General features: G+C 42.7%; 2 protein-coding genes across 4 annotated transcripts in view; one reads left to right on the top strand and one right to left on the bottom strand.

The window, feature by feature from the left end:
* Positions 1-1,467: 1,467 nt before the first annotated feature.
* On the bottom strand, positions 1,468-2,449 carry LOC108161459. The gene is made up of 2 exons (XM_017295722.2): positions 2,300-2,449; positions 1,468-2,234 (listed from the first exon to the last, which is right to left on the bottom strand). Exons 1-2 carry the CDS (start codon positions 2,361-2,363, stop codon positions 1,672-1,674), a joined length of 627 nt encoding a protein of 208 aa, XP_017151211.1. The 5' UTR covers positions 2,364-2,449; the 3' UTR covers positions 1,468-1,671.
* A 977-nt stretch (positions 2,450-3,426) lies between these two features.
* Positions 3,427-25,883, top strand: part of LOC108164087 — a 59,935-nt gene continuing 37,478 nt past the window's right edge. The window contains exons 1-2 of one of the 3 annotated variants that reach the window (XM_017299675.2): positions 3,427-3,503; positions 10,735-11,559. In XM_017299675.2, coding sequence (XP_017155164.1) covers positions 11,058-11,559 — 502 coding nt within the window. In that variant the 5' untranslated portion in view covers positions 3,427-3,503; positions 10,735-11,057. Of the gene's footprint in view, positions 3,560-3,683; positions 3,832-10,734; positions 11,560-25,883 lie in introns of those variants that run through there. The other 2 variants (XM_017299676.2, XM_017299677.2) reach the window with 2 other exon arrangements.

The raw sequence follows: 25,883 nt of genomic DNA, 5'->3' as shown, positions 1-25,883 counted from the left end.
GCAAAGCTCTTTAGCAAACCACATAATGACGCAGCACTATAATTCCATTAAATCCCTAGTAGCCAAGGGCTCTACAATTAAGCATCTTATTAATTCAGTCTTTAAAAGGAAGAAAAAACTTAGTCTGTTAACGGTGATACGACAACTGGAGTGGTGTTTAATTAGCCCCGAAGTATCGAACTTTATTTCGATGTAACCTTGGGCTTGGGACTTTATTCGTAAACTGGTTGATGCCCTGGGAGAGCGCCGTAACTCGCAGTAGCATATGATCTAGAAAATTCGTATTTCATAATTATTAATGAAAGGAAGTACAACGAGATAAGATTTAAGCGCGATTTGACGGATTCGTTCTTTCATTTTGTATCGATTGTTTCTTTTGTGTAGTTTTTATATGTCTACATTAATAAATGTTGTAAGGGCTGGAAAGCCTACATGCAAAATTATTGATTCTGTTAGGTTGTTTTAGTATTATAACCCTACATTTGTATTTACCTTGCTGCGAATCTCATAGCTCGCAAACCACGGTCTACACTTTTTCCCTTGGCTGTCTCGTCAAAACAGACAAAACAGAAAAAGATCACGCCGACACGGTCTCTTACTGAGCCGACCACTTTTTGTCTCTTCGCTTGTGTTACATACATATGTACATACCTTATCGTCAGTGCAAGCTTGCTTGTTGATGATGAAGGTTGTTCACGGACGATTTTTGTGATATATTCTTAACCCTTATGTCCTGACAACAACAAAATTACATATTGCATATTATATAAATAGCATATAAAAAAAATATCACAAAATTAGAAGTAGTACTTATATATTATGTAAAAGAACATTTTAATATAACTAAAAATGTTGAAGAAAAATTATTAGTGGCTGCATAAAATTTAAATATTAATTGAAAAATTAGAAGAGTTTTTCTAATCAATTACCGAAAACTTTGGGTGGCTGTAATTTAAATTATTTATTTGGTGGGGCGAAAAACTTGATACGCTCGATCTAATTCAAGGTTGCCGAACAACTATATTTTCTTCACAATTCAAATCTCTTACTCTAGCTAACCTACGGTGGCAAAGCGGGGCGAATTCGCCAAGAGCGAGAGAGCGAGCTTTTATTGCGCTCCCGCTTTGCCCTAGCCTAACTTACACTAGACTTCATAATTCAGATCAATAACTAATAATTGTGGCCATGGATGGAAGGTCACGCAACAAATATATCAGTAAAATCATTTTATTTTAAAATTTTAAACACCACGGGCCTGTTAAGGGTTAATCAACATCAACATATGCCGTCTCACTCACACTCACTATACTATGTGCCTTTCATTCGCACTTATTGCTATCATACGTTAAGGGACTGACTTTTGCCGACGAAACCACCTTGTATAATTAGAACTAGGCATCGGAGCTGGGTTCAAGGGACGGAGAGGCTGGTAAAGAATAAAGTAACAAGTACAAAACATCCGTGGACTTTCTGCGTCTAAAATTCTGTACTTTATTGCTGCCCAGCTGTTTAATATGTCAATTATAGTAGTAGAAGGCACATCCTATAAGATATCGACTGTTGACTAAAGTCTTTTATATAAATGTAAGGATGCCCTCGACCCAACAGGTGTGTGTGTACAGGGAGTGTCACGGAGAGAGCTTGCTTAGGGGAGGGGCTTGGAGTGATCAACTATTTGATCTTCTCCATCCGTCCCGTGTTCATCTCGAAACGGGAGACGTACTTGTTCTTGCCAGCCTCCTGCCTACGCTTTTCAATCTCTTCCTGGCGCTCTTTCCACTTCAGTTTCAAGGATTCCACTCGTGCAGGATTCAGCGACTCCCTATTTATTTTGATTGAGTCGATTTGCATGTCGTCGATCGGCTTCTTCACTTTGGGGTTCATCAGGCTCGCCTTGCACATCTGTCTCAGATAGAAACGGCGGTTCAGCTTCAGTTTCTTCTCATCCTTGGGGGCCTCCTTCTCGGGCATCATCTTGACTTCAGGCCCGCGGTAGCAGGGCGGGGGGACCCAAGGACCATGCTCAGAAATCTGATCTTCGCCAGGCTGCTGCTCAATGCTGTTGTCCCTCATCATCTTCCTTAAGGCTTCGCGGCGGTTCAACTTCTTCCTGTTTCCAAATTGTTCTGCCTCGGTGGACCATCCCTCTTCGGACTTCGAAGCAAAGATCCCATCGTTTTGGGAACTAGATTTGTTCCAGAGCAAAGGCACCACGGACAAGTGCCGCTTCTCACCTGGAGGTTGAAGAATCCCATCGCCATTACATCATGGACTCCGCCATTAACATGGAAATACTCACCGCGAGTCAATGAACGCATCACCATGCACATACTATTTATTTGACGAAACATCATCGCCCTCATCGATAATTTTTGTCGTTCTATAATTTGAGTGTGAATTGAAATGCTTTAGAGGTAGTCTGACGTCGGATCTGCCCTCTAAAACTAATCAAAGCCTGCTCTCTGCTTTCTCTGTTCATCGTCCAAAAACAGGGTTGGAGAGAATTAGTATCGGTTCGATACGAATATCATCCCTGTTTTAGGGGTTGCCTGATCCCGACGGCGGACTTAAGTTTCTGCCTTGCGGCAAGGACCTCGAAGAGTGCGCCAAGGAGATTGTCACTGATCAATGGCGACTGCTGCAAACAGAAGCTGAAGAAAAAGCAATTGAGTCCCGAGGAGGCCGCTCTTCTGGGGGACATTGGGGCGGCTTCAACGTGGACCGCACCGCTGACTGCAATGATCGCGGGGGACTACTGGCGGGGACTAGAGCCACGGATGCGTTCTACTACGTCCCCCTGGAGCGTCCACGCTCCAAGCTCCAGTTTCACAGATTTTTGCTGGTAAGTGAAGGTAGAGATGATTTTAAATGAGAAACTACACTCCCATAGGTGGTCAAAGAGCTAGAGGCAGAAACTGGGTGTTCCACACCCGAAAAAGGCTACTCAGAGTAGTAGCCATATCGCAACCCAAGATACCGATAATTGATTAATTCTCATGAAAAAACCTGATTTCCCGCAACTAAAACACCGCCTTGAAAACCCTTGAACATTCTTTGACGGGACTGTAACTGGCTGTTAACGGAGAGTGGCACCTGGGAGCGTTAGCAGGCTGTTAACCTGGAGTGTTAACAGCGCTGTTGCTCTGTTACAACTGTTCCCCTGAACAGAAATGTTAAATATCCACGGGGGGTTAAAGCTCCAACCTCAATCGTCACAACCTGTTCAGGGGCAGCAAACTTTTTACCCCTGCCTCAGCGAAGCTTTCATTCACATTCGGAGTGCGGCGAAAATGTGCCCCCACAGAAGCTCAGGCACGACTTCGGCTCTGCTCTAGTGTGTAAGTGTTTGCGCTCGTCCTCGTTGGCGTCCGGTCCTCGTGCCTCGTCGCGAAGAAGGGAGCCTTCGCGATCTCCGACCATAACCTCGTCCAAGCAGTATTGTAACGGCATTCAGGGGCTGCGGAAGTGCGACACATGCCCTCGAGACACGCGCCAAGAGAACGGTAAATGGCGAGACCCCGAAAATAACGAAAATACGCGAGTTTTCCATCAGAAAAACGTAATTTTACAGCCGTCCTCCCAGCAGGAGGACAAACGGCAAACGCGTTAACGAAGCGGAAGTGGTAGCTGCGGCGGCGGAGGAGCAGTTTTTGGCAATAAGAGAAAAGGGTTTACGCAGTGCGGGAAACCAACCGCAGCCTAAACAACAATAGGAATTTAAATATTCATGAACAATGTCGATTGTCATCAATTGTGTCTCCCAGTGTTCGTTCAGTGCCCGTTGTGTATCGTTGTGTATCTGTGTGCACGAGTGCGTGTGCGGGGTGCGGTGTAAGGGTGCCACAAACATGGCCAACAACACTCGCCCTGCCCCTACCCCTACCCCTTCCCCTACCCCTTTCCCTTCTCATTCTTCAATCATCAACTGGCGCCGCTGTCATTGTCAATCAACAAACATACAACAATAACAAACTGTGTCAAATGTCAGCCGCATAGAATACCAATTCCAATTGTCAATTGACAAATTTACGCCTGGATTTCTGCATATTTAAGATACAACACGACACAACACAGCAGAACAGACATGCAACTGCAATTAGAGGCTTATAGTACTTGACTGGGGGGGGTGTGAGAATGGTGGAGTGTGTGGTGTGGGCTTACAATAATCTATTGTATATTGTTTGTACATATATCGCATTGACAGATGACATTTGTAGCGGATTAACCATGAAATTAAGCACCCTAATCGGCGATTCACTCGTGCGTGTACATAAAACTGTCAAAATGAATAAATAAACTGTCGATTTCTGGGACCGATCCCCAATCACAAACAACACCTCTCCCCTGCTCGCCTTTCCTCTGGCCAAACAGCCATCCCTGGCTGGCTATGGGCCCTAGAATTACGAGGGGCATGCAACCGAATGTGGTAAATCCCCATTCAAACAAACATTGAACATTTATTCCTACTTTCGTGTGATTTATGCCCAGCCAACCGTGCAGACAGCGCGCGGTGGCGGGGATCCTGAAAGAGCTGGGGTTATGCCCCAGCGGAGGCCAGAAAAATGACGCGAAAATCGTCAAGCAATTTACTTTGCCCCATTCCATACGTGTGTGTGTATGTGTGTGTGTGTTCTAGACCTAGGCCAGAATGTGGCCCAAACATGCAATGGAGCTTCACGTTGATGGCTTTAATGCCGCCGCTTTGGGCCGTAAACAAGTGCAGAAAAGTGTTTGGCTCGGCTTTGGTTCCGGTTTGTTTGGTTTGCAGAGCGGTTAGTCGAGGGGAGACTCTGTTCTAGACCATGGATTAGCTTGCTGGCAAAGTACTACACCAAACTGTAGTTGCAGAACAGACTGTGTTTGAGCACCGCAAATGTTGGTTTCAAACACTTTCAGGCTCAAAGTGAAGCATAATTAAATTTTGCATAGGACACTTTTGCGAGTAAGCTGGGAAAAAAGTGTTTCGACTATTCAACGACTTGGAATATGCCCATGAAAGAACAGGCCTTTGAAAGTTGTTCTCTGTTCTGGAAAGGCTTCAATTAAATGTTGGTTAAAGGCAGTATTTAAGCCGTCTCTTTGAAGCCCTTTCTAAATCAAACACCTGAAGACCTGAAATGCTCCAGCATATTCATTATTTCACATTCCTTTACATGTGGCTAAAAATATTCTTCAATTTTAAATGAAATTCGAAATACTTTCGAGTCACTCAAACACTCAAATCCTAATTAAATTTTTCCCGGGAAAAAATTCCGGAATAAAAAGAAAATAAGTAAAAGACTTTTCAACAATCTGAAATATGTCAATGAAATTAAAAAAGAACCCTTCAGAGCTTCCCGTGAAACAAGCTTAAAAATACTCTTCCCACGAGTTCCACGAACTCTTTTCTGATGTACTTTTCATGAAATCTCTGGTTTAATTAGGCAAACAATATTTAAGCATTTTTAAACACAGTTTGGCAATTACCCAAACAACGAATTGTTTGCCTGTCGCCCGCCATGCCGCCATGCCGCCTGGCAATAATTCCATTTTACGGCTCTTGACTTATAAGCCAATTAAAAATGGCAGGGAATACCGGTAGCAGCCCGCCAACAATCTCATTTACAAGGCCATACATCTTGAAAATGTCACGGGAGAAGCCTTTATTCCGCTTTTGTTTTCCGTGGGACCCTTCGAAGCGGCTTACGATTGACACCTGACTATTCACCTGACTTTTGGGCGCTTGCTGGTTGCTGGTTGCTTTCTCTGGGCCCTGGTCCTTGTCCTGCCACCAATCAATCAAACTTGCCGCTGACACAAAGCTCTCTTCGAAGGTCAGCGCCAGCGTCAGCCCATCAGCCCAAGCCTCTTCTGGCCTCTTCCTTTTTAGAGGGAACTTTTCTCGTTGAAAATTAAAATGCTTCAACACGAAGAAAATGTAAAAAAGGAAGTATGAAATATATATGAAAAGGCTGTCAAGGGTCGAATAAATAATGTAAAAGGGAAATGCTTTTTTTCGTTGATGCTCCATCTGCCCTCAAGGGTAAAAGTTCCTCAAGGGCTAAGAAAAACCGCACCGAAAATTTAAGCACAAGAATTTAAGCGCCCAAATGTTGCATGAATTTCCCCCTTACTTCGATCTCTAATGGAGTGTGAACACACCATACATGTACGCATGGTATGGCTAAGTATGGCTAATCCCATTGAAAGCTTAGTGCACTCTGGACACCCAGGCGTGTGGATATGATACTGAATAATGGACATAATTGTTGGTGGCCAGTTTTTGGCTACATTCTGGCTAATGACCCGGCCGTGGCCAGCCCCAGATGGGCGCCCGGCCCATTAATAATTCAATCGAAACTTTGAATGCGCTTTGAGCGCATTACATTTAATCAGAATTTGCACAGTGCCCTCTCGCCCATGCTCGTCGCCTGTCTGTGGGTGTCTGTGGGTGTCTGTGAGTGCCTGGGAGTATCTGTGTGATTGTTTATGCTAATAATTCATAAACACGCGCCTGTGAAAAGCTTTGGCAAGCACAAAAGTACACGCAACCTCACCATCGCCATCAGCATCAGCCAAGGCGGACAGGGACATATACATACCACACATTTATTCTCATACGGGTATGAGAGATGAAATCTTGTAGAATAAGGCTTATTGACAGACAGTCTGTGTCCTGGGTGCTCGGTGCTGGGTGCTGGCTGCTGGTTGCTGGGTTCTTGGCTCCCTTCAGACTCCGCCTCGATCTCTGCAAAATCCGCTTAGCCATAGACTGCCTCCCTCCCTCCCGACTCCGACTTGGAAGTCGAGGCTGGTGCTGCCTCATAGGTATCCGGCAAAAGGCGTCCCCCAAGCTGTTGCCCGCACACTTTGTGGTCTGTGCCGGCATCCAAGGATAATAAAATGTTGGCAGGACGAGCACGGCAATGCCGCTCTCTTATTCTGTGTATGTGCTTGTGGCAAATTCCTACTGCATCTGCCACGGGGACAAGACGCACACGAACACGCACACATGAAAAAGAAGCTGGTTTTAATCTTTATGAAGCATACGATATTTCATATCGTTTTTGGAACGCTTTTTTACGACTACCTGGGCAGGTATTTTTTTCCGGGCTTTATTAAAGGGAATTTTATTGATTGACTTTCGGGAGGGATTCCCCATGGGAGGAGCCGCTTGATTAAAGTAAGTTTTATTTTTGGCAGTGGTCTGCATACCTTTTCCAAATGGGAGACTGAAGTGTTCCCATCTGCGACTATATTTATTCTTCGGTTAAAGGTTCACTTTCGAATGGTAGGGGCTTCTTTCCAACTCCTTCTGCCAAACAATTCAATTTCATAAACTGTGTTCCACAAAAAGGTTGTAATTTATATCTAGCCCCATTCGTTTCGGTTTTGGAGCGCCATTTTATGACTGCCTGAACAGGTGCTTGTGCTTCTTTCTTCATTATTAAAAGGAATTTTATTGACTGACTCCCTGGGGCTTGTCCATAGAATATAAAAGCAGTGGGAATCCTGCGAAAAATTAAGTTCTCCTGGCCTCAGAATAGTTTATGTAGAGTAAAGTTTTCACTGCTTGTTGAAGAAAATCAAATCAAAGAAATACTTTAGCATCGTACTTGGTGTTTGTGTAGATTTTTGTATTAGATGGCAAAGAATCATATTTTATTTGGAAACTATCATTGAACTTTCCTTTTTTATTTCCTTGTGCACTTTTTGCTGTTCCTCATTCAAAATATTGCACTTTTAACAACTTTTCTCAGCCAACAAGTTTTAATTGTGTTTTTGCCAAAGTTTCCATAATTATTGGATGTTTCCCTATAAATATAGAAGCCCTTAAAAGCTTAATAAATCTTGTGATGATATGTTAAAGAGAGGATAACGATAACGACTACCAAGTAAACTCTTTTTTTACTAAAGCTATGTTTTAATTGACGTATAGTTCAGGGTTAAGCTTCAGGTCTTTATTCAAAAAAACTTTCCATTATCTCTTTTGAGTTTTGTGTATTTTATTCTTCGTTCTTGTCTGTGCGCTGTGCTCTCTGTTCTCTGCTTTTCTCTTTTACTTAACTCTTTTTTCCAAGCAATTTCATGAACTTTGTGCAACCAAAAAAAAGTTGTCATCCTTTTGAGGCACATTTCACAGTCTTTTGAATGCCTTTTCACTTTGAGCGGGTTCTTTTGCCCTTTTTATAGGGTATCACTGGAGATAAGAACTTTTCGCATATCATGTCAATTTAGTTTTATAATTAATGATAGTTCTTACAATTAATATTTCGTTACAATATTTGACATCAGGCATTTCTGGGGGACTTTTTTTAGGTTTTAATATCGCTTGATTAATGTTCCTATTTGGGAGGAGTTCAGAGAGAGAATTAAGTAACTCCCTTCTCCTTTTCTTGCCTGATATCTTTTGCCTTTTGTTAAGATTTAGGACTATCCCCATCTCAACTCCTTAATAGTAAGTACTTAAACCAACAATTCAATTGGAAAAGCCCACGCCACAGCAATTACAATTACCTGAAGGAAAACCAACACGCTCTCGGCTAATCAGGAGCAGGAGCCTCAGAGCCATTTTCACCCACCATTTATTTATTGCTCGGTTCAAGTGCAAGGCAATAAATCTATGGCAAAGTTTTTCCGAGTGTGTTGAATTTCATTTTCTGTATCATTAATTACAACAGTTTGTTTAAAGAGCGAACGAGAGAGCGCTAGTAGAGGGAGCCTGGACCACAGACCGCCACCATTCGATAAATCATTCACCTGGCTGTTGCTGTTGCGAATAAAACTAAAAGTAAAAGTGGCCCACCAAAATAGGGTCAGCGAAAAATAACTATACTACTACTACTACGAGTATGTCTGACTTTAATACCCTTGAAGAGGGTAGTGCGATTAATAGGCACCTCTCTATAAAGTACTTTTTATCAGCGAAGAGAGATTTATTTTAGTCACTTTTTGTACGCGAAATAGTTTCTAAATTATACAGATATCTGGCTGATTTTATTGCCTTTGGAAATCATTCATTCATGGGCAAAAACCTGATTGAAAAATATCTTTAATAAGCAAAATTAAATCTTATTATATTCTTCAAGGATTCTGAAGGAACGAGGCTTAAGCCAGGGTATCAAAAGCTTCGGTAGACTCAGATAGCTTTTCAATTTTGTTTGTTTGTTGCGCTTTTTTTTCCTGTTATTTTTTTTTCTTTTTCTTTGGTTTTGGTTTTTTTGTTGTTGTTTATTCTGTTTCACTGGAATTGCAACTGATAAGGATTAAGGGGATAACAAAACAATGCATAACAAGGACAAAGGGCAGGTCAGGGCGCAAAAAAAGTGCACACCCCAATGGAATCTCACTCGAAAGCTCTCTCCGTTGTCTCCCACAACTATGGGTCCACCCGGCGTATACGTAACGTGGCAACAATGAGCAACAGAACGAGCCACGAATGCAATTAAATTAGACTAACAGCAAATGGCCAGGATGGCCGCCTGCAGGCGGGAGGGCTGTACAAGGGAAATAGCTACGTAAACTGACGGCCAAAAGGAAACTAAGAAAGAGAGACAAACAAAGAAATGGACTCTCAGCCAGGGCTGTCGAAGTGGGGAGATGAGCGGTATGTTGGACTAGCAGAAGAGAGACTGAAGTGCAGGGAAAGTGGCTGCTAAAATAGCAAAACTGAAAGGTTGAAACTTTGGCATTCAGTGCCAGGCGAAAGCAAAAGTGTTGATGCAACAGCAGCAACAGGCAAAGGCAACGACAGCAGCAGCCCGACCAGGAACTAAGCCATACCCCGCAGGGATAGAAAGCATATTAGACTGGGAATTAGTATGCCATGGATAAAGCCGGAGCGTGAACTTTGTAAAGCTTTAATCTCTGACAGATTTGGTTGTTTTCGTAGCTTTTATTAGAAATGTTGCTGCAGGGACAAGGACAACAGCAACAAATGCCCCGCGGCGACTGCAAAGCCGCATCCAGCAGTGAGTAAAGCATATTATGGTAATTCTTACTTTAGGATACTTCAGGCTAGATCTAATGCTTGCGGCGGACTCATTTTCAATTTTCTACAAAAGGAGAATGCTCTCCGTGGAAACTCAGTCTCGTAAATAAGACGTTTTCCAGTTGTATCTATGTATATGCTTGCCATGGCTACAGCGCCCTCCTACAGTGTCCCTCTTTAAGTCCTCATTCTTTCAAAACAATTTTCTTCACTTTTCTCCCGAAGTCATCAGCAATGTTGCTGTGGGGTATAGGCCATTCCACACCCGGAGGCGATAGCTTAATGCATTTTTGCCTCTGTGCAGGTAACTGGCAAGAGATAAAGTTTAAGTGAACTGTTACATAAAAATGGCAGCACAGCCATTATAGGTCATAATAACTACAACAACTCTGAGTACGAGTATTGCTTACAGCAACAGTCTTTAGTGGTTGCTATGGGGCCAGGGCTAAAATATTTCTTTGTCGGCTCAAAAAGCACAATTACGTAAAGGCAAAAGCCGAAGCAAAGCTAAGCACAACATTAAGACCAGAAGCCAGAAAACTAAACAATCGTCCTTGTTCTGGTTTTGGCTTTCGATTCGAAGGCACACCGAGGGATTTCTGATAATCAGATAGGGACTTTTCCATTGTAATTGTAAAGGAATACCAAAACATTTAGTGGCTTACCATCACTCCATTTCCCTCTTATAAGAAATGAAAACCCTAGAATCGAATTACCCCCTAGATATTCGCTTTTTTTTATCAGTGTATCTTTGATTTCTCCAGCTTTAAGCATCGTGAATTGAACTGAACATACATATGTAGCTGTGCGGAAGAACCTATTGGATCTATTGAAAGAATTTAAGTGAAAGTGAAAACGGGAACAAGGCCGAAAACCAAACAAACTAAACCAAACAAATGGCACATTATGCTGCTAAAGTCGCCAACGACTGCGGCAGCAGCAACATTAGCAGCAGCAAAACAAACAGCAGTGGCAGCGACGCGAACAGCAATAGCAGCGGCAGCACTTAAATGCAGCAGCAGGGAAAATCATCTGAAAACTGGCGAATAAAACTCAACGACAGGCAAAAACTATTAAATCTCGCTGGATGCCTGCGGCAATAGTTATTGTTAAACAACGGGAGCAGCGCCAGGAACACCGGGAACACCAGCAACGAGAAAGGAAACAAATTTGCAATATAAATTTATGCGAATTTTTGCGTCGCAGCGGCGCCGACGACGACGACGACGTCGACGTCCAGGCCGAGCGTAACCCAGGCCAAGCTGCGGGCGTCGACGTCGCAGCAAGAGCAGCAGAGGGAGCAACAGCGAGAACAGCAGGAGTAGAAGCAGGAGAGACCGGGAAGAGAACAACAGAAAGAGCTGAGATACCCGTAGGAGCAGCAGTGGAAGTGGGAGCGCAAGCACCAGGCACCAAGAGGAGAGCCGCCGCAGCAAGAACAACACGTACAGTTATTATAATAATGGCGTTAGTTGTTGGCATAATGCAGCAACAACTACAACAGGGCCAGCAGGAGCAGGAGCAAGAGCAACAGGAACAACAGGAACAGCAACAGCAACAGAAACAGCTACTCTGGCCATTCTATAACGGTAAGTGCTCTTGCTCTTTCACTCACTCAACCAGTCAACCAGTCAACCAGTCACCCATTCAATCGCTCTCCTACTCTCCTACTTGAACCTTTTTGATACCCTGTAGAAAAGGTACTTTGAATATAGCTATTTATGTCCACAAATTCCCTAAAGATTTTCCCTATTTTATTGATACATCCCGCCTAACCTTTACATACATAAGTATTGCATACTGACCACTACAATAGATCTGCAGGGTATCCAAAGTTTTGTACTCAAAATCGTTCGCTTTTTGTTTTATCACAGAGCAAAAAGAGCGTGGAAAAAGTGGGGGCAACATTTTGTATTGCATACTTTAGCTGTTTCCGGAATATTTCACAGCAATGCAAATTATGTTAACGTGCGTGGAAAATAGCTAAAATGGACGTCGTCCGTCCTTTATGTTCGCCATGCGAATGGCGCTGAAAGTATGCTTTTAATAGTTCAAATTGCATTTAATGTATTATGCACAAATTGCACACAACGGGCAACACCAGCAGCACCAGCAGCAATATTAACATCAAGAGCAGCAGCAGCAGCAGCAGCAACATCCAAAACACCAGCAATTCATTTGTTCCCCTCAACAATTTGTTAATAATTAATTTTCTGCATAAAAATACCCTGACGAGTGATGGGGGTTTTGTTTTCTATTTATGCGGATGCAGTTCGATGCACAATGGGAACCGTTCTATTTGATATATGGACCATTTAAAGCGTAGCATACATTGTACAAACATTTTAAGATAATTAATTGTTGAGCCAAGTGTTTCATTAATATTTCACATTTTTCATTAGTACGCATAGAATATTTATAGTTTGAGGGGAATATTTATTAAACAGAGTTTTAATATGTACATGTGTCTATTTTGATGAAATATTGCACAATCATCACATTTTTTTGCCGTTTATATGATTTGAAACACTTTAATACTTATTAGAATATTGCAAAGTAGTTCTTATATAAATTGGTATATGTATTTTATGATATAATATAATTCTAGTAATTTTTAAAAAAAATAGTGATTATAAGAGTTGTTGATGGAGAGAATTGATTTTGATAGTTGTCCTTAAGAATTAAGTGAAGCAAGCATTAATCAATAATATACATGAAACACGTCACATACGAGTGTATAAGAGTGTACAAAATATGTTAAAAACTAATCAAAAAGTCCTCATATATATTCCTTCATATATTCAAACCAACATTCACATATCAAAGTTGAATCAATCGAAGTATATTGCATTTATATCTGTGACTTTCTTTTTATATCTTATAAAATGGAAAAGTTTTTCCCATTTGGCTTTCATTGATGGCCTGTCTGTTGCTGTATTTTACGAATATTGTAGTAAGGGAATCTTAGTGACTTTGACCCACGATGCACACATATATCAGCATCAAAAAGTCTCAGAATCCATATGTATATCTCACAAATTCAATGCAATAGGTAGTGAAGAACGCTAGTTTAATGTTTAATGTTTAATGATTTAATTTTTCCATCTAGTTTTGTACAAAAATTTCACTTCAATGGCTGCCACTTCAAGCTAATTTTCAGCACGGGGCGGGTCGCCAGCAGTTGATGGACAAACGGCCAGAGGAAAATGACGTTATTGACTCTTTTATTAAATTATTGACTTTTCTGTTAAATGATTGTCTCTTCCATTGAATTATTGACTCTTCTATTGATGCCAGCGAGTATTAATAATATTTGCACTTTATTTTATGTCGAGTGGCACAGACTTTGTTCTATTCCAATAAGTGTGCCGCTTGAGAGCCGCTTAAAGCACTTGTAATCTTTTCAATATGAAATTATAGAATTCAATTGAATATTCATTAAAATGTATTATTGAAAATTATGAAATTAATTTTGAATTTTTAAGTTAGCCCGAATGCATTGCTGGCACAGATAACCTCTCAATTTGAGTCGAACATTTGGGGAAATTATTCGGAATTTCACACAATTTATGGTCGGACAATATTTGTCAATTCTCTCTCCGCATCTATCTTCTGCTGTCGCTCTCTCTATACCCACTCCCTCTGTCTACCTGAGTGATTCGAAGTGATTGGCTTTAGCTCTGGCGGAAGCCCCTCTGCATTTGCGTGAACGTGTCAAACGAAATTGAATTCCAGTTGTCGATGCGGAATGCATCTCCTGCAGCTCTACCATTCCGAGCTGGTCAATATTTAATATTTACACGGACATTTTCCTGTCCTGCTGCCAGATAGAGAGAGGGAGAGAGAGATCCACATTGTTCCTCTCCATCCGACAGCCGCCATGGCTGTCTGTCGGGTGTCTGTCTGTCTGTCTACGCTTCCAGCTGGATAGTTCTGGCCATATTGGCGTAATTATCTTCTACATCATCATCGTGATTGGGAAACTGCTTAAATGCGTGCGAGTCGGCTTTGGGATGAAGTCGGCCCCGAACCGTTTCCCACATTTTCCATTCGGTCCTTTGCCCCCAAAAACTGTATGCAGTTTCCCTCTGTCTGGGCTCGCTCTGCGTTCCACTGATTTATGGCTGGCTCATTGTCTAGCTCGGGGCTTCCCCCGTACCTCCGAATCCCCCGAATCCCCCGAACCACCCAACCGCACAAACCCTCTGACTCTTTGGAAAATCCCCCCTTTTACCACCAACTGTCTGCGGTTATACCGCAATAATCTTGTTTTATTAGTCTCTAGCGTAATTTTTCTACAGTTATTTCTTTTTGGGCTCTGGCTTTGGCTTTGGCTTTGGCTATAGCTTTTCCTTCTTTATTTTTTCTCTCTGTGGTTATTTCCTCTTGCGGCTTGGGGGGTATTCCCCATTGGTTCTTTTTTCGGTATTTGCTTTTTTTGTTCTTCTTTTATTTGAGAAGCTCTCCCAGTCCCTGGCTGGTCCTCCTGGTCCTGGCCCTGGTCCTGTCTTAGCTCATAAATAATTCATTAATATTTTTCAATTGATTTATCCCCCATTCGGCAATCCTCCAGTTGCTCGTCGCTCGTCGCCCCGAATTTGTCAATCGCCGTTACAGAGTTTCCTTCGAAATTTGCTATATATCCGGTATATCCTTGAGGAAAGTGGGAAAAGAGAAATAAAGTAGGATGCCACGGACGGAAAGTGGAATATTAGACAAGTTTGTTTGTTTATCGCAGCCACAGCGCCTGTCTGGGGAGAGGGCTTAAAGATGATGCCTGCTTAAAGTTGGCCAAGTTTCGCCTGCAACTTGAGCCTGCCCACCCTGTTTCCCAGTCCGGGTGGCAGGCGGCAGCCACAGCAAAGGGTCTCGAGGTCGAGGCAACTTGGACCGGCATCAAATATTGGTTGCAACTGGGTTAAACTTGTGGCCACAGCGTAGAAGCGTAGAAGTAGGATTTACAGCACAGGACTTTTCATATTTGACCGCAAAACTGTGGTTGATCTTGTTTCGGATAAATTTCCTCAATAAGTGCTCATTATTCGGGCAGGACTATAGGCCGGCCAGGCCCTCATATCACGCAACCATAAACACATTTGGTTAATGACCTAAGAGGTCCGGAGCAAACGGCCAAGTGGCATTAGCATTAGCAAATCTTCAAAAATTGTTGCTCTCACAAAGTGCCGGGGCACAATTTTCAACTAATTAATGAAATTTATGTCGGTCAACTTTTCGTCGTCGTCGCCGTCTTCTTCGGGGATGGAAGAAGACTCTCCTCTCTCACGGGGACACCAACAATGGGGACGTGGCTCAGGCTCAGGCCCAGACCCAGGGAAATGGGGCCAACTTTGCAAGTGAGAGACGCAGAGGACGAACAGCTAATTAAATGCAATTAGAGCGGCCTTGGGAGGGTGGGGTCTGGCCAGTGCTCCAAGCGTTCTTAGATAGTTAGTTGTAGGCTGAAAATTATGTGCGAGAGCATAAAAGTTGGCTCATAAGAAGTTCGTTCGTGTTTGCTGCTGATTCGTGCGGAATTTGCGAAATTTATAAATCAATATAAAATGCTCCAGTTATGCGGGTCTCTGCACATTTCTCATAAAGTCGACAGGGCCAAAGCCGGGCGTGGGGTGGGGGGATAATGGGACAAGTTGTTAAACTTGATTAGAACATTAATTCAGTTTCAGTTTCGGTTCAGTTCGGTTTCCATTTTGGTTTAATGTTCGACGGAGGTTATCGGTGCGTTTATATTTCTACTTAAATTTAAGTTCTGGCTATAGTTTTTGGCTCCCTATTAGGTTTCGGTAATTGCTTCAAATTTGAGTGGTTCTTATGCTGGATTATGTTCAATTTATAGTTTCCGTTTTCATCCTCCCCTTAGTTGATATTTGACTTTTTCTGCCACTTATCCGTGCCCGACCTTGCACCACTTTCTGCTCTAGTTCAAGGTTCACTTCCCAGCAGCAGCAGCACTTCATCAGGAAAGCCCATCCCATCCCATCCTCGTACTCGTACTCGTATGCTGTTAATTTTGAGGAGCTGCAACATCCAGCCAGGCAATGCACCTAATTAACACATTCTAGAAACATTCTTTCAACTCGGAACAAACCGGAGAGTGTGTGTGGGGGTGTGTGGGGGTGTGTGGGGGTGTGGGTGATGCCGTATAATTAATTTTCGAGCAATGTACAACATTTCCAGCAGCCAAAAGTTGTATTTACTAACATGCATACTCGTGCGAGTATATGTCAAAAACTTGCCACATCGACATGAACTTAATTATGGAAAGCATAAAAAGCTAAACAAACCAGAAATGCAGGCAGGTGGGGACTTTGCTTTTACCGGGGGTTTGTTTTAGGATGGGATTTTTGGTAAAGCTGGGGGGCTTGGAGGCTCTCGGCAAAGGATGAGGAGTATTTGGCAAAGCAAATGGATGGAGTTTCGGTATAGGTAAAAGGTAAAGCATTTATTTTTGGTAGCGCTAGAGATAGAGGTACGGGATTTGCTTTTGGCAGAGAGTGTGCTCTCCAGCGATGGTATGAATTTTTTGTCGGTAACAAGCACATGTGAAAAATGAAAAATGAAAAATGAAAAATATAAGCTGGAAATACAATATTGGGTAAAGTGCATCCTGCGAGGCGGCAAGCTGCACATCCTGCAGTACATCCCGGCCGCATCCTGGCGGCAAACCAGAGCCAAAGCTAAACGGCGACCATTACCGCGACGACGAGAAGGAAACAACTTGCGGGGACAGCACGGGGAGGGGAGTGGAGAGGGGGGAAATTAGGTCAATTGCGTGTAGGACGCGTTGCGAATCGAGCATCCTGTCTGGCTGCGGTTCTGGATGGAGGACACGCCACACATTCCAAAGTGTTTGCGTGTGCAGCTCCTGTGACCAGGATAGCGTTGTGTTGTTCATTTTAGCCATTTTTTGCCGCCGCCCTTTGGCAGTTCCTTCCTTCCAAGGGTTGACAAACGCACACACTTTTAGATACACATATATGTACATTTCCCTCTATACATATGTATGTGTGCTGCAAAAATTATTCAACTACAAAAGAAGCAGGGCGATAAATTAAAGCGAAACTCGGTGGAGTCGCCCCAAAAAGTTGCCGGCCAAAGTTGTGCATATAATTTGAATGAACACACACACTCAGACAGAGAGAGAGAGAGAGAGCGGGAGAGGGAGAGTGCTCCACTTGGGCAACTTACTTAAAGAAGGAGCCCACAAATACGCACAAACTAGGGGCTCGGACTAGGGGATACCTGCTAGTCAGACGTATTGTATTTTTACTGAAAATCATCTGAAAGAGATTCGATTACGTTCCAAAAACACGTTTGAACAGCGCTTGTTAGGGCAAGAATCAAAGTCCTATTATCGTTTAATTAGCTTTTTAATCAAGACTCTAATTGCCTCCATATTTGTATATTCAATACATACTAAGAGGTGCTTATCTTTCGCACTTTATGTGATTGGCGTGATGACTGCCTAATGACTGCCGAAAGGCCGCAAATGTTGGTTTACATGTAACGGTAATTCGACACTAGCCAACACTCAAATTCAAGTGATTGGCAGCACTGAAATTTGCATGCTTGTTAGCACGGATAGCATTTGTGTTAGAATTTTACGTTTAACAACTTCTACTTGATGAGCCGAAACTTTTCCAGTCTGTTTACTTAGAAGGCTTACTGCATATTGGTCATTCTCAGAACAAATATAGTTACTAGAGCCCTTGACAAGGCCCAGTTCAGGACAGCTGCAAGTTATCGCCACCTGCAATGACATTCAGCAAATCCAAAGTTTTGTATTTCACTTAATAATTTTAAAATTACTATCCATTTAAATATATAAAATATTATGAAATATGAAAGCCTAAATTTTACAGAAGAACAACAAGATTGTGCTCCTCCTATAATTATGAGTAGATATAATTTTTATACAAGATCTACATATCTTACCGAGTGTACAAGCCATGGCAGAGGTGCTGTTCCCTCTCCTCTAGCTTTTCTAGTCTTGGGAGAAAAGAAATTTAGTTATTGGAGTCATCACTGAGGCATACCCTGGACCGACACGGCTCCAAAGTAAACAGATTCTTATATATTCTGCAGGAAAAGAAGCTAGAAGTCGTATATTCAAAGGGACTCGAAGGTTTTCTACCTCACATTAGAGCCATCTTTAATACGAACGTTCATTGTGAAGTTAGTTCTTCTTTCTTGATCTCGAAAGGAGTTACTGCTACGGAGAGTGCTGAAAATCCAATCGGAGCTAGGAACTAGTTTTTGCAAGTAGTGAAGGTCCTTTATCTCTACCATTATACCTTATACCAACAGTATGCCAGGGTATACAGTGTAAACTTTTGGCCTGCTTAAAACTACAAGAAAAAATTAAATTTGCTCATAAAGAAAGTAGAGGAAAGAAAAGGCAGAGCACCCGAATGGAGTAGAGTCAGACACAACTGGCAGCAGCAGCAGGAGGAGGAGGAGGAGGCAGCCGGAGAAGAAGACGACGCAGCCCGGCAAAAACTGCGCTAATAATGTGAAACTTTATTAATTTGCTTTAGACTCCAGCTGTTGGCCAGGGCTGGGCACGACTCTGGCCAGGGCTGTGGTAGCGAGGGGTACGCGGAGGGGGGAACACTACTGAATTTACAGCTTGCTAATTTGGTTAATTTGGTTTTTCAGTAATTTTCCTCCTTTGGTGGTGGCGGCCGCGGCGGCTGCTGTGCAATTTTCACTTATTCCTTTTATTTTTTGTTCCCCCCCCCCCCCCCCCCCCCCACCAAAAAAAACTACCAATTTTGCGGCAATTTTGCATTCGCTGTGAGCCCCCTTTTTCATCCCTTTCGGATGCCCCACCGCCCATGCATATTTTTGCCCGTCTGCGATGCATTTCATTAATTAAATTGCAATTTCTAGCTGCATTTTCTTGCGCTTGTTAATTTTACAGTCTGTATGGCGATTTTTTGTTCACACCACACTCTCCCGCCTGAGCAGAGATTTTCTTTTATTTTTTAATAATATTTTAGCCCAGAACTATGCATTTTTTTTTGCGGCGGTTCTTTCGCTTTTTCGTTTCGTGTTATTTTAGGGGAAATTATTTAAAACAAGTTTCACTGCAATTTCCCTTTTGATGAGCTTGGTTTTGGGTCGGAAGAGTGTGGTGTCCTTTGTTTGACAATGGCGGGGGGATGGAGCATAAAAAGAACTGTGAACCTTAGCATGAGCATTGCATTCACTTTGGCGGAACGAATGAGCAGGATGAGGGCGAGTGTAAGCTTCTTAACTGTGAGGAAGAGTGCGGTTTATGCACGTTTCCACCAGCCAATTATATATACATATAATTCCCTGCTGAAGAACCCCCAATCGATGGAAAATATTTTCATTGAACGGAATCAAAGGCGAAATGAAATCAAAGCAACTTCCTCTCGTCAGCAGTGTGTATGAGTTAGAGATGGACGCGGCCAGAGGACTCTTTGGGGCACGGAACGGCAGGGTTACCCAAGTTGCAGGGTGCCTCCATCCAGAAGGGAAGCTATACTCAAATATAGCCATATCTAGGATTATATCTAGGATCAAGCATCAATCACCGATTCATGTCCATCTCTAGCTATTCGCATTAGCTCTCTCTCTCTCTGCCCCGCTATCGCTGACTGGTTGGCTGTTTTTCCACTCCGGTGGACCCCTTTCGGCCATGGCCATACAGTTGTTTAAATTGTTCGACAGTCATCATCCATGGAGCATACGAGTATTGAGCGACAGAGAAGGATGTGGAGAGTGGGGAGTGGGGCCCCCCAAAATACATGACAGCCAATTAGCAAACGATTTGTTTGACTTACGGGATACGTTTTTGGGGGTGCGGGGGTGCCGGCAAAAGCTTTTAACCAAACGAAGAAAAACCTTTCAGGCCCAAAATGCCACATTTCCGCCATCGATTTCGAGGCTCCTCCGCTCCTTACGCTTTTTGTGTATGCGGCGGCGATGGCTTTGACTTGAAGAAAGCGGAACTGCCGCAAAGACGCCCAGGGAGAGAGAGAGAGAGAGTGGCCTTAATGTGGGGGGACCTTGTAACCGTAGCATAAATATTCAGCTAAGAGAAACAAAAGGCCCACAGCATCAGCACGTGTGTGCGTGTTCGTGTGTGTGTGTGTGTGTGCCACAAAAGTCATTCAACCGCAAAAGTTTTTGGCAGCAGCCGTGCCACCACCAACTACGGAATTAGTTGTGCAAGTATTAAAAACTCTCACATCAGCTGCAGTGCATAAGAAGAAAGCAAAACAAAGAAATACAAAAATGAAAGCATATAGCTGCGGATTTAGACCAAAGGATGCCCTCTTTTTGTAAAGATTTATCGTCGAGACTGAAAATGGCAAGCCTTAAAGGGACAGAGACTGTGTATAGAACCTACGATCTTAGTATTCGTTTGACATTAGAAAGGTTTTTGAGTGGATTTATAATCTTTTATAAATATTGTATGATCCGACATTCAACATGCGGTTATTGTAGATTCTGTAGTAATAATACTTCCTTGTTCTTTGGAAAACTTGGTTAGATCGTATTTGAAAGATTATGAGGAACGTTTTCCACATTTGCAAGGCTCTGGTTGGGTCATCTTTGATTCCCGTAGACCTATTAGTCTCCTAAGTTTAGAAACCCACACATATGGCTGGCTATATTAACCCGTCTGCATGGACGAGTACATGTGAGGTAGCTTATGTCGGGAAAGGCTTTCTCCTGCCTTGCTCCACATAAAGTACAATATACCCGCGTAGCGGATGTGAAAAAAGCACAAGAATAATAATAATTTGCATTTTTTTTCCCAACTGCCGTTTGTTGTTGTTATGCGGCTTGCCTCAATGCCTCCACAGATTCAGGTGTGAGTGCAACAGCAGCAGCAGCAGCAGATGCCGCATTAATTGCGCCCGGCCAGGCACAGACAGCACATCATTTGTGTCAGCATTTTGTATCTGTGAGTGTCTCTGTGGAGCCAACAACCATGGGGCATGGCACCAACAAACATGCCACAGTCAAGGTAAATCCAAAAGGAGGTAAGGCAAGAGCTCTGTCCTGTAATTTTCATGGGGAAGAAAGCGGACTCTTTGGATGAGCCTCACCTTATGCTGAATACACCTTGGCCACAGCCAGAAGGCACATTGCTAAACAGGCTAAATACAAATGTTGCACACACACACAGATACACGGCAAAGAAAATACAGACACAAACATAAACACACATGAACATTTTGCATTGCGGCAATAAAATAAATTGCAGACGAAAAAAAGAGGAGAAAAAAGGAAAACACGAAAAGCCCAGGAAAATAAGGAATGAAAACATATGTAGCCCGTGCCGTACACATATGAAAAAGCCAAAACTATTTGCTTGTGGGGTCTGCGGGCACTGGTGGGTGGGGGGGTGGGCTTGTGGTGTGGTGGGGAAATGCTGCAAACGGAAACACTCTTTTGCAGTAAAGGTTACAAAAATTATGTCCAAGTGGGTGGTACGAGGAGGAAGAGGAGGCAAAGGAGGCATTTGGTATAGAGTGTTGTTGATTTGATATTTATCAGGGGTTTTAGTGTGCGAAACAAAGTCATATTCTGGGTTGGGGCGAGAAAGTTGGGAGGGGAGGCAAAGAAACTGGGGATAGGTTTGAGTAGGATTGATAATATTTCGGATTACGAAACCGAAAACAAGAATGACAGAGGCCTAAGGGCAAGTGAATGCCATTTATTCTAGAGATTATATTGAAGTTTAATTCTGTGTATATTTCCATTTTATTTTCAGCTTGTTTCTGTTATCCAATATGCAAATGTATTGGGAATATTTCTGTACAGCAATTTCATTTAGGAATTTTTTGCATGAAAACATACATACATATATTGAAATATAATTGCTTGGGAAATAAATATCTGGCAATCTAAAGGTAGATTTGATTAAAAAAGAATAAAATTTAATTTCTTGTGAATTGAACAAAAGCTTATGAGACCGTAAATATTTCTGCTTGGAGTACGGTCTTAAAAATCATCTAAACGACAGTCGTCTGTGAATAGATTTCGCTCATCTTTTACTTTTTATAGGGTGACATTGGAATACTGGAAAACCATAAAAAAAAAATACAATTTCAATCGTTTTTGCTAGATCTTACGCAGGAATTGTATCCTAGAAATGCGTCCAACTAAAAACTATTCTCTGGCCCGAATGCTGACCCCGTCTGGGGTTAACAATCTTTCGGTAATAAGGGAAAATGCCATCAAAAACGAAAGCCATTTTATTCCATTCATTCGTTTAATGTATTCCACATACAAACAAACTCATAAACCACATAATTTCTTTTTATTTTTGTTCGCCTTTTATCCATGGCATTTCTTTCAATTTGGAGACCGAGTCCCGAGCCAAAGTGTTTATCTCGAGGATGGATGCTTACGAGTATGCTAAAACTAGATGATAGCATCTCTATCTCCATTCCTATCTCCATCTCTATGTGGAGTCATCTCGTTATGCTGATTAAGAATCAACAACTCTGTTGGCCCCTAGAGGATGTCCTTTATGAGGTAGCGGGGATTTCCCCCCCCCCCCCCCCCCCCCCCCTCCCTCTCTCTCACTGTGTCTACTTTTTAGTCACAATATCATATTCCTTTCTCCCTCTTAGGATATAAAGAGCACTGCACATACAAACAAGTGCAGCTGCCGCCCGAGCCTGAGCGTTTTCCACCTCCTCCTCCTCCACACCTCCTCTTCCGCCATTGCTTCATTTTACTGTTACTTTTTTATATTTATTTTTAGCTCTTGCACTGCGCTTAATATAAATAAAAATAAATGTAATACGCGTACAACTGAAAAACCGTTATAGTAGCAGTGCCCCTGCTGCTCTTACACTGCCTTCTCCCCCCCCCAACCCACCCACTCTCCCTCTCCATCCGACTTACACTTTTTTATACCCTTCCGCCTGCAGGCTTTGCTTTGCCCTTTCCCTCCTCCCTCCCACTCTTCTCATCGTCTTGTCTTCGTTTTTCGTACATTTTAAGGCAAACAAGATGCCAAAGACTACTACCAGTGTCTGCGGGTACCAGAGCTAAGGCTACCCTAACAGATTCACACATCCTGTGACAGCTGCATAGGGACTTACATATACCTTATAAATATAATAGTTTTATGTACAATAAATACCCCCCGTCTTGAAGTAATAATTGAGGATTTTACCGCGTGAGAGACACGGAGAGTAGGAGGATTTTTAGTGATTGAGGTAGCTCCAAGACCAAAAAAATAAACCTTATCTAATTTCAGTCACATTTGTCATTTGAAACTGAAAGTGGAGGCTTTTTTAGGAGTTGATTATGGAGTCCTATAGCAAGAATATGATTTAAATAATCTAAAAAATTAAAATAGTATGATGATATGATTTTGAATACCTTTGAGTACCTCTGCTTCATTATTTGTACTTTATATGTATATTCAAAAACAAAAAGGGTTTTTCTTAACGATAGTTGGGAAACGATAGTTATATGTTTGGACGTTGGTATGCAATGACTGCATCTTTCAAGTGGCGATGCAATTACTGCACCATCAAGTGACCCATTTGACACCAGCAGAAGGCTGTTCAGCGGGCCCAACCGACCGAGGGGCGCTGCTGCATAACGCGCGGCCCGATTAAGTTTCAAATGGCGAAGATTGTTTGGATTGGCAGCTCGTATCCTATCTGAATCTAAGCTTTACATAAAGTGAAATAAAGGTTCATCAAACTATGGGATCTGTATGGGGCTCTCTACTGTCTGTGTTGGGGAATTTCCCAAGGATATTGTTGGATATGGTGGATCCAAAAGCTAAGTACTATATCTTTTGCTACTGATTGGGAATCAAAATACTTTATAAGCTCGAAAATGTTTCCCTCTTTTTCAGTTACAGGAAGATCAAAGTACCCTTCAAAAGAGTATTTTGTAAAAATGAAATTGCTTTTGGCTGTCTGCGTATGGTGTCCCCTCTTTCCCCCTATTTACGGCTAAAGCGGTGTGTGTGTGTGTGTGTGTGTGTGCAAAGAAGAAGACTTTTGTGGTTGGCCAAAAAAAGAATTTTGCTTGCGTTTGCTTTTGCTTAACCCAAAAGTGCAATGTTTGCAAGGATTCCCCCCATCACACATACATACACACACATCACTCTGCTGGCCATCACTCCCGGGGCATCCTACAACGTGCAACACCCTGCCTGCCTGCCTGCCTGCCTGCCACTACCCTGCCACCTGCCTTCCATGTGTGTCAGTCAAACAGACATTGTAGCTCTCGTACTTCTTCTTGCCTCATTTCAGTTTTTGTGGCGCAAGGACATTGGGAGGGTCGCCTGCGGTTGTCTGCTGCATGCAACATAAATTTGCTTAAAGATTGACCAGAAACCCCACAAAAAATGATGCAAAATGCAAGCAAATACGAGAAAACAAATAAACAGACAGAGACAGACGATAAACAAACAGAGAAAGGGGCAAAGGGACAGGGCAAAAGGGAGAGGCAGAGACAGAGACAGCGACAGCGACAGACAGACTGGGAGACACAAAGGTCAGACTGAAGTCTGAAGAGAGTCGGATAATTTGGGTACAATGAGAGTAGGAAAAATCCCAGGCATACAACACTTTGGGAGGCAGACTGTCTGGGGCATGGACGCAATCTTCCCCCCCCCCCCCCCCCCCCCCACGCGTCCTTCTGACCGGATTCAGTTTGTAAATGAACTTTAAGCCACTCGTTTTGGCCATGCCATCTCTATGCCACGCTTCCGCTCTATTCATTTCAATTTTCTAACTCGTTGTTTGCCTTCCTCTCTCGCTTCATCTTCATGCCCTTCGTTTCCTCTTTCGCTGCCATGGACATCTTTGTGCTTTTATTAACACATTTTCTTCGGAATTGCTGTAGTTTTTTCTCGTTTTTTAAACCCCACAAAAGGGTTCCATGGGCCACCGAAGGTATAACATCTGATTAGACGGCATTTCATGCCATGCCGGCTGCTGTCCAATTTGTCCCACACAAATTGTTTGCTGGGGATACGAGCATTCCGCTAATCCTCACTCTCGTCCCCACCCTCAGCCCCACTTTCCGCCTCCCACTCGCACTGCTTTGATGGGTGGTGAGGGAGAGAGAGCGCCTTAATAAGCTCGCTCTATCCTGCTTTCACTGCAGGCGACACTTGTGCGTGGCTGAAGCTCTTATCAGCTGCACGATTTTGCGGCGTCTTCTGTGTCACGCTCCTTCGCTAATTGTTGTGTCTTCTTATGACTATTTGTGTGTGTGTGTGTGGCTCTGTCTCGCTTGCACTTGAATTATGTTCGGGAGGGAGGTACTCCTTCAATTTCTGCGTCCCTTAAGCACTGCCCAAATGAGGCCGCTGCTGTCCTGTGTCATCACCCGATAGTGCTGGTACAGCGGTCTCAGAGGCGTAAGAGAGATTGTAATCGAAATTTGGAAATACACTTGTAACGGTGTGATATCACAGGAAACTGGATACAAAGTTTGCTTGCTCTAGCTCTTATAGTCTATGAGATCTAGGCGCTCATGAATAGTTGAACAGACAGACATGGCTTCATCGACTTGGCCATTGATGCTGATCAAGAATATATATACTTCATGGGGTCGGAAATGCTTCCTTCTGTTTGTTACAAACATCCACTTTCACAACAAAACTAAAAAGTATGATGTCTTATTGTGTATCGGGTATAAAAATGGTTTAGTTTCAGTTTTTAGTGAATTTTGTACCATTTCCTTTGTTATGTGGTTACTGATTCTACCTTCTTAACTTTAACTTCTTTGACTTTAAGATTTTTGACCTACATCCTAACACTGTGCAACGAAATGAAAACTTTTGAATGTACTTTCCACGAGACTGAAATTAGTTATAGGATAGAGTGGATATACCTGAAGATACAGCCACCCAAAGTTGAATTTTTCT

This window comes from Drosophila miranda, chromosome 4 (assembly GCF_003369915.1).
Source record: "Drosophila miranda strain MSH22 chromosome 4, D.miranda_PacBio2.1, whole genome shotgun sequence".
NCBI lineage: Eukaryota > Metazoa > Arthropoda > Insecta > Diptera > Drosophilidae > Drosophila > Drosophila miranda.
The sequence above is the reverse complement of the archived record's forward strand: the minus strand, read 5'-3'. Positions and strand labels throughout refer to the sequence as shown.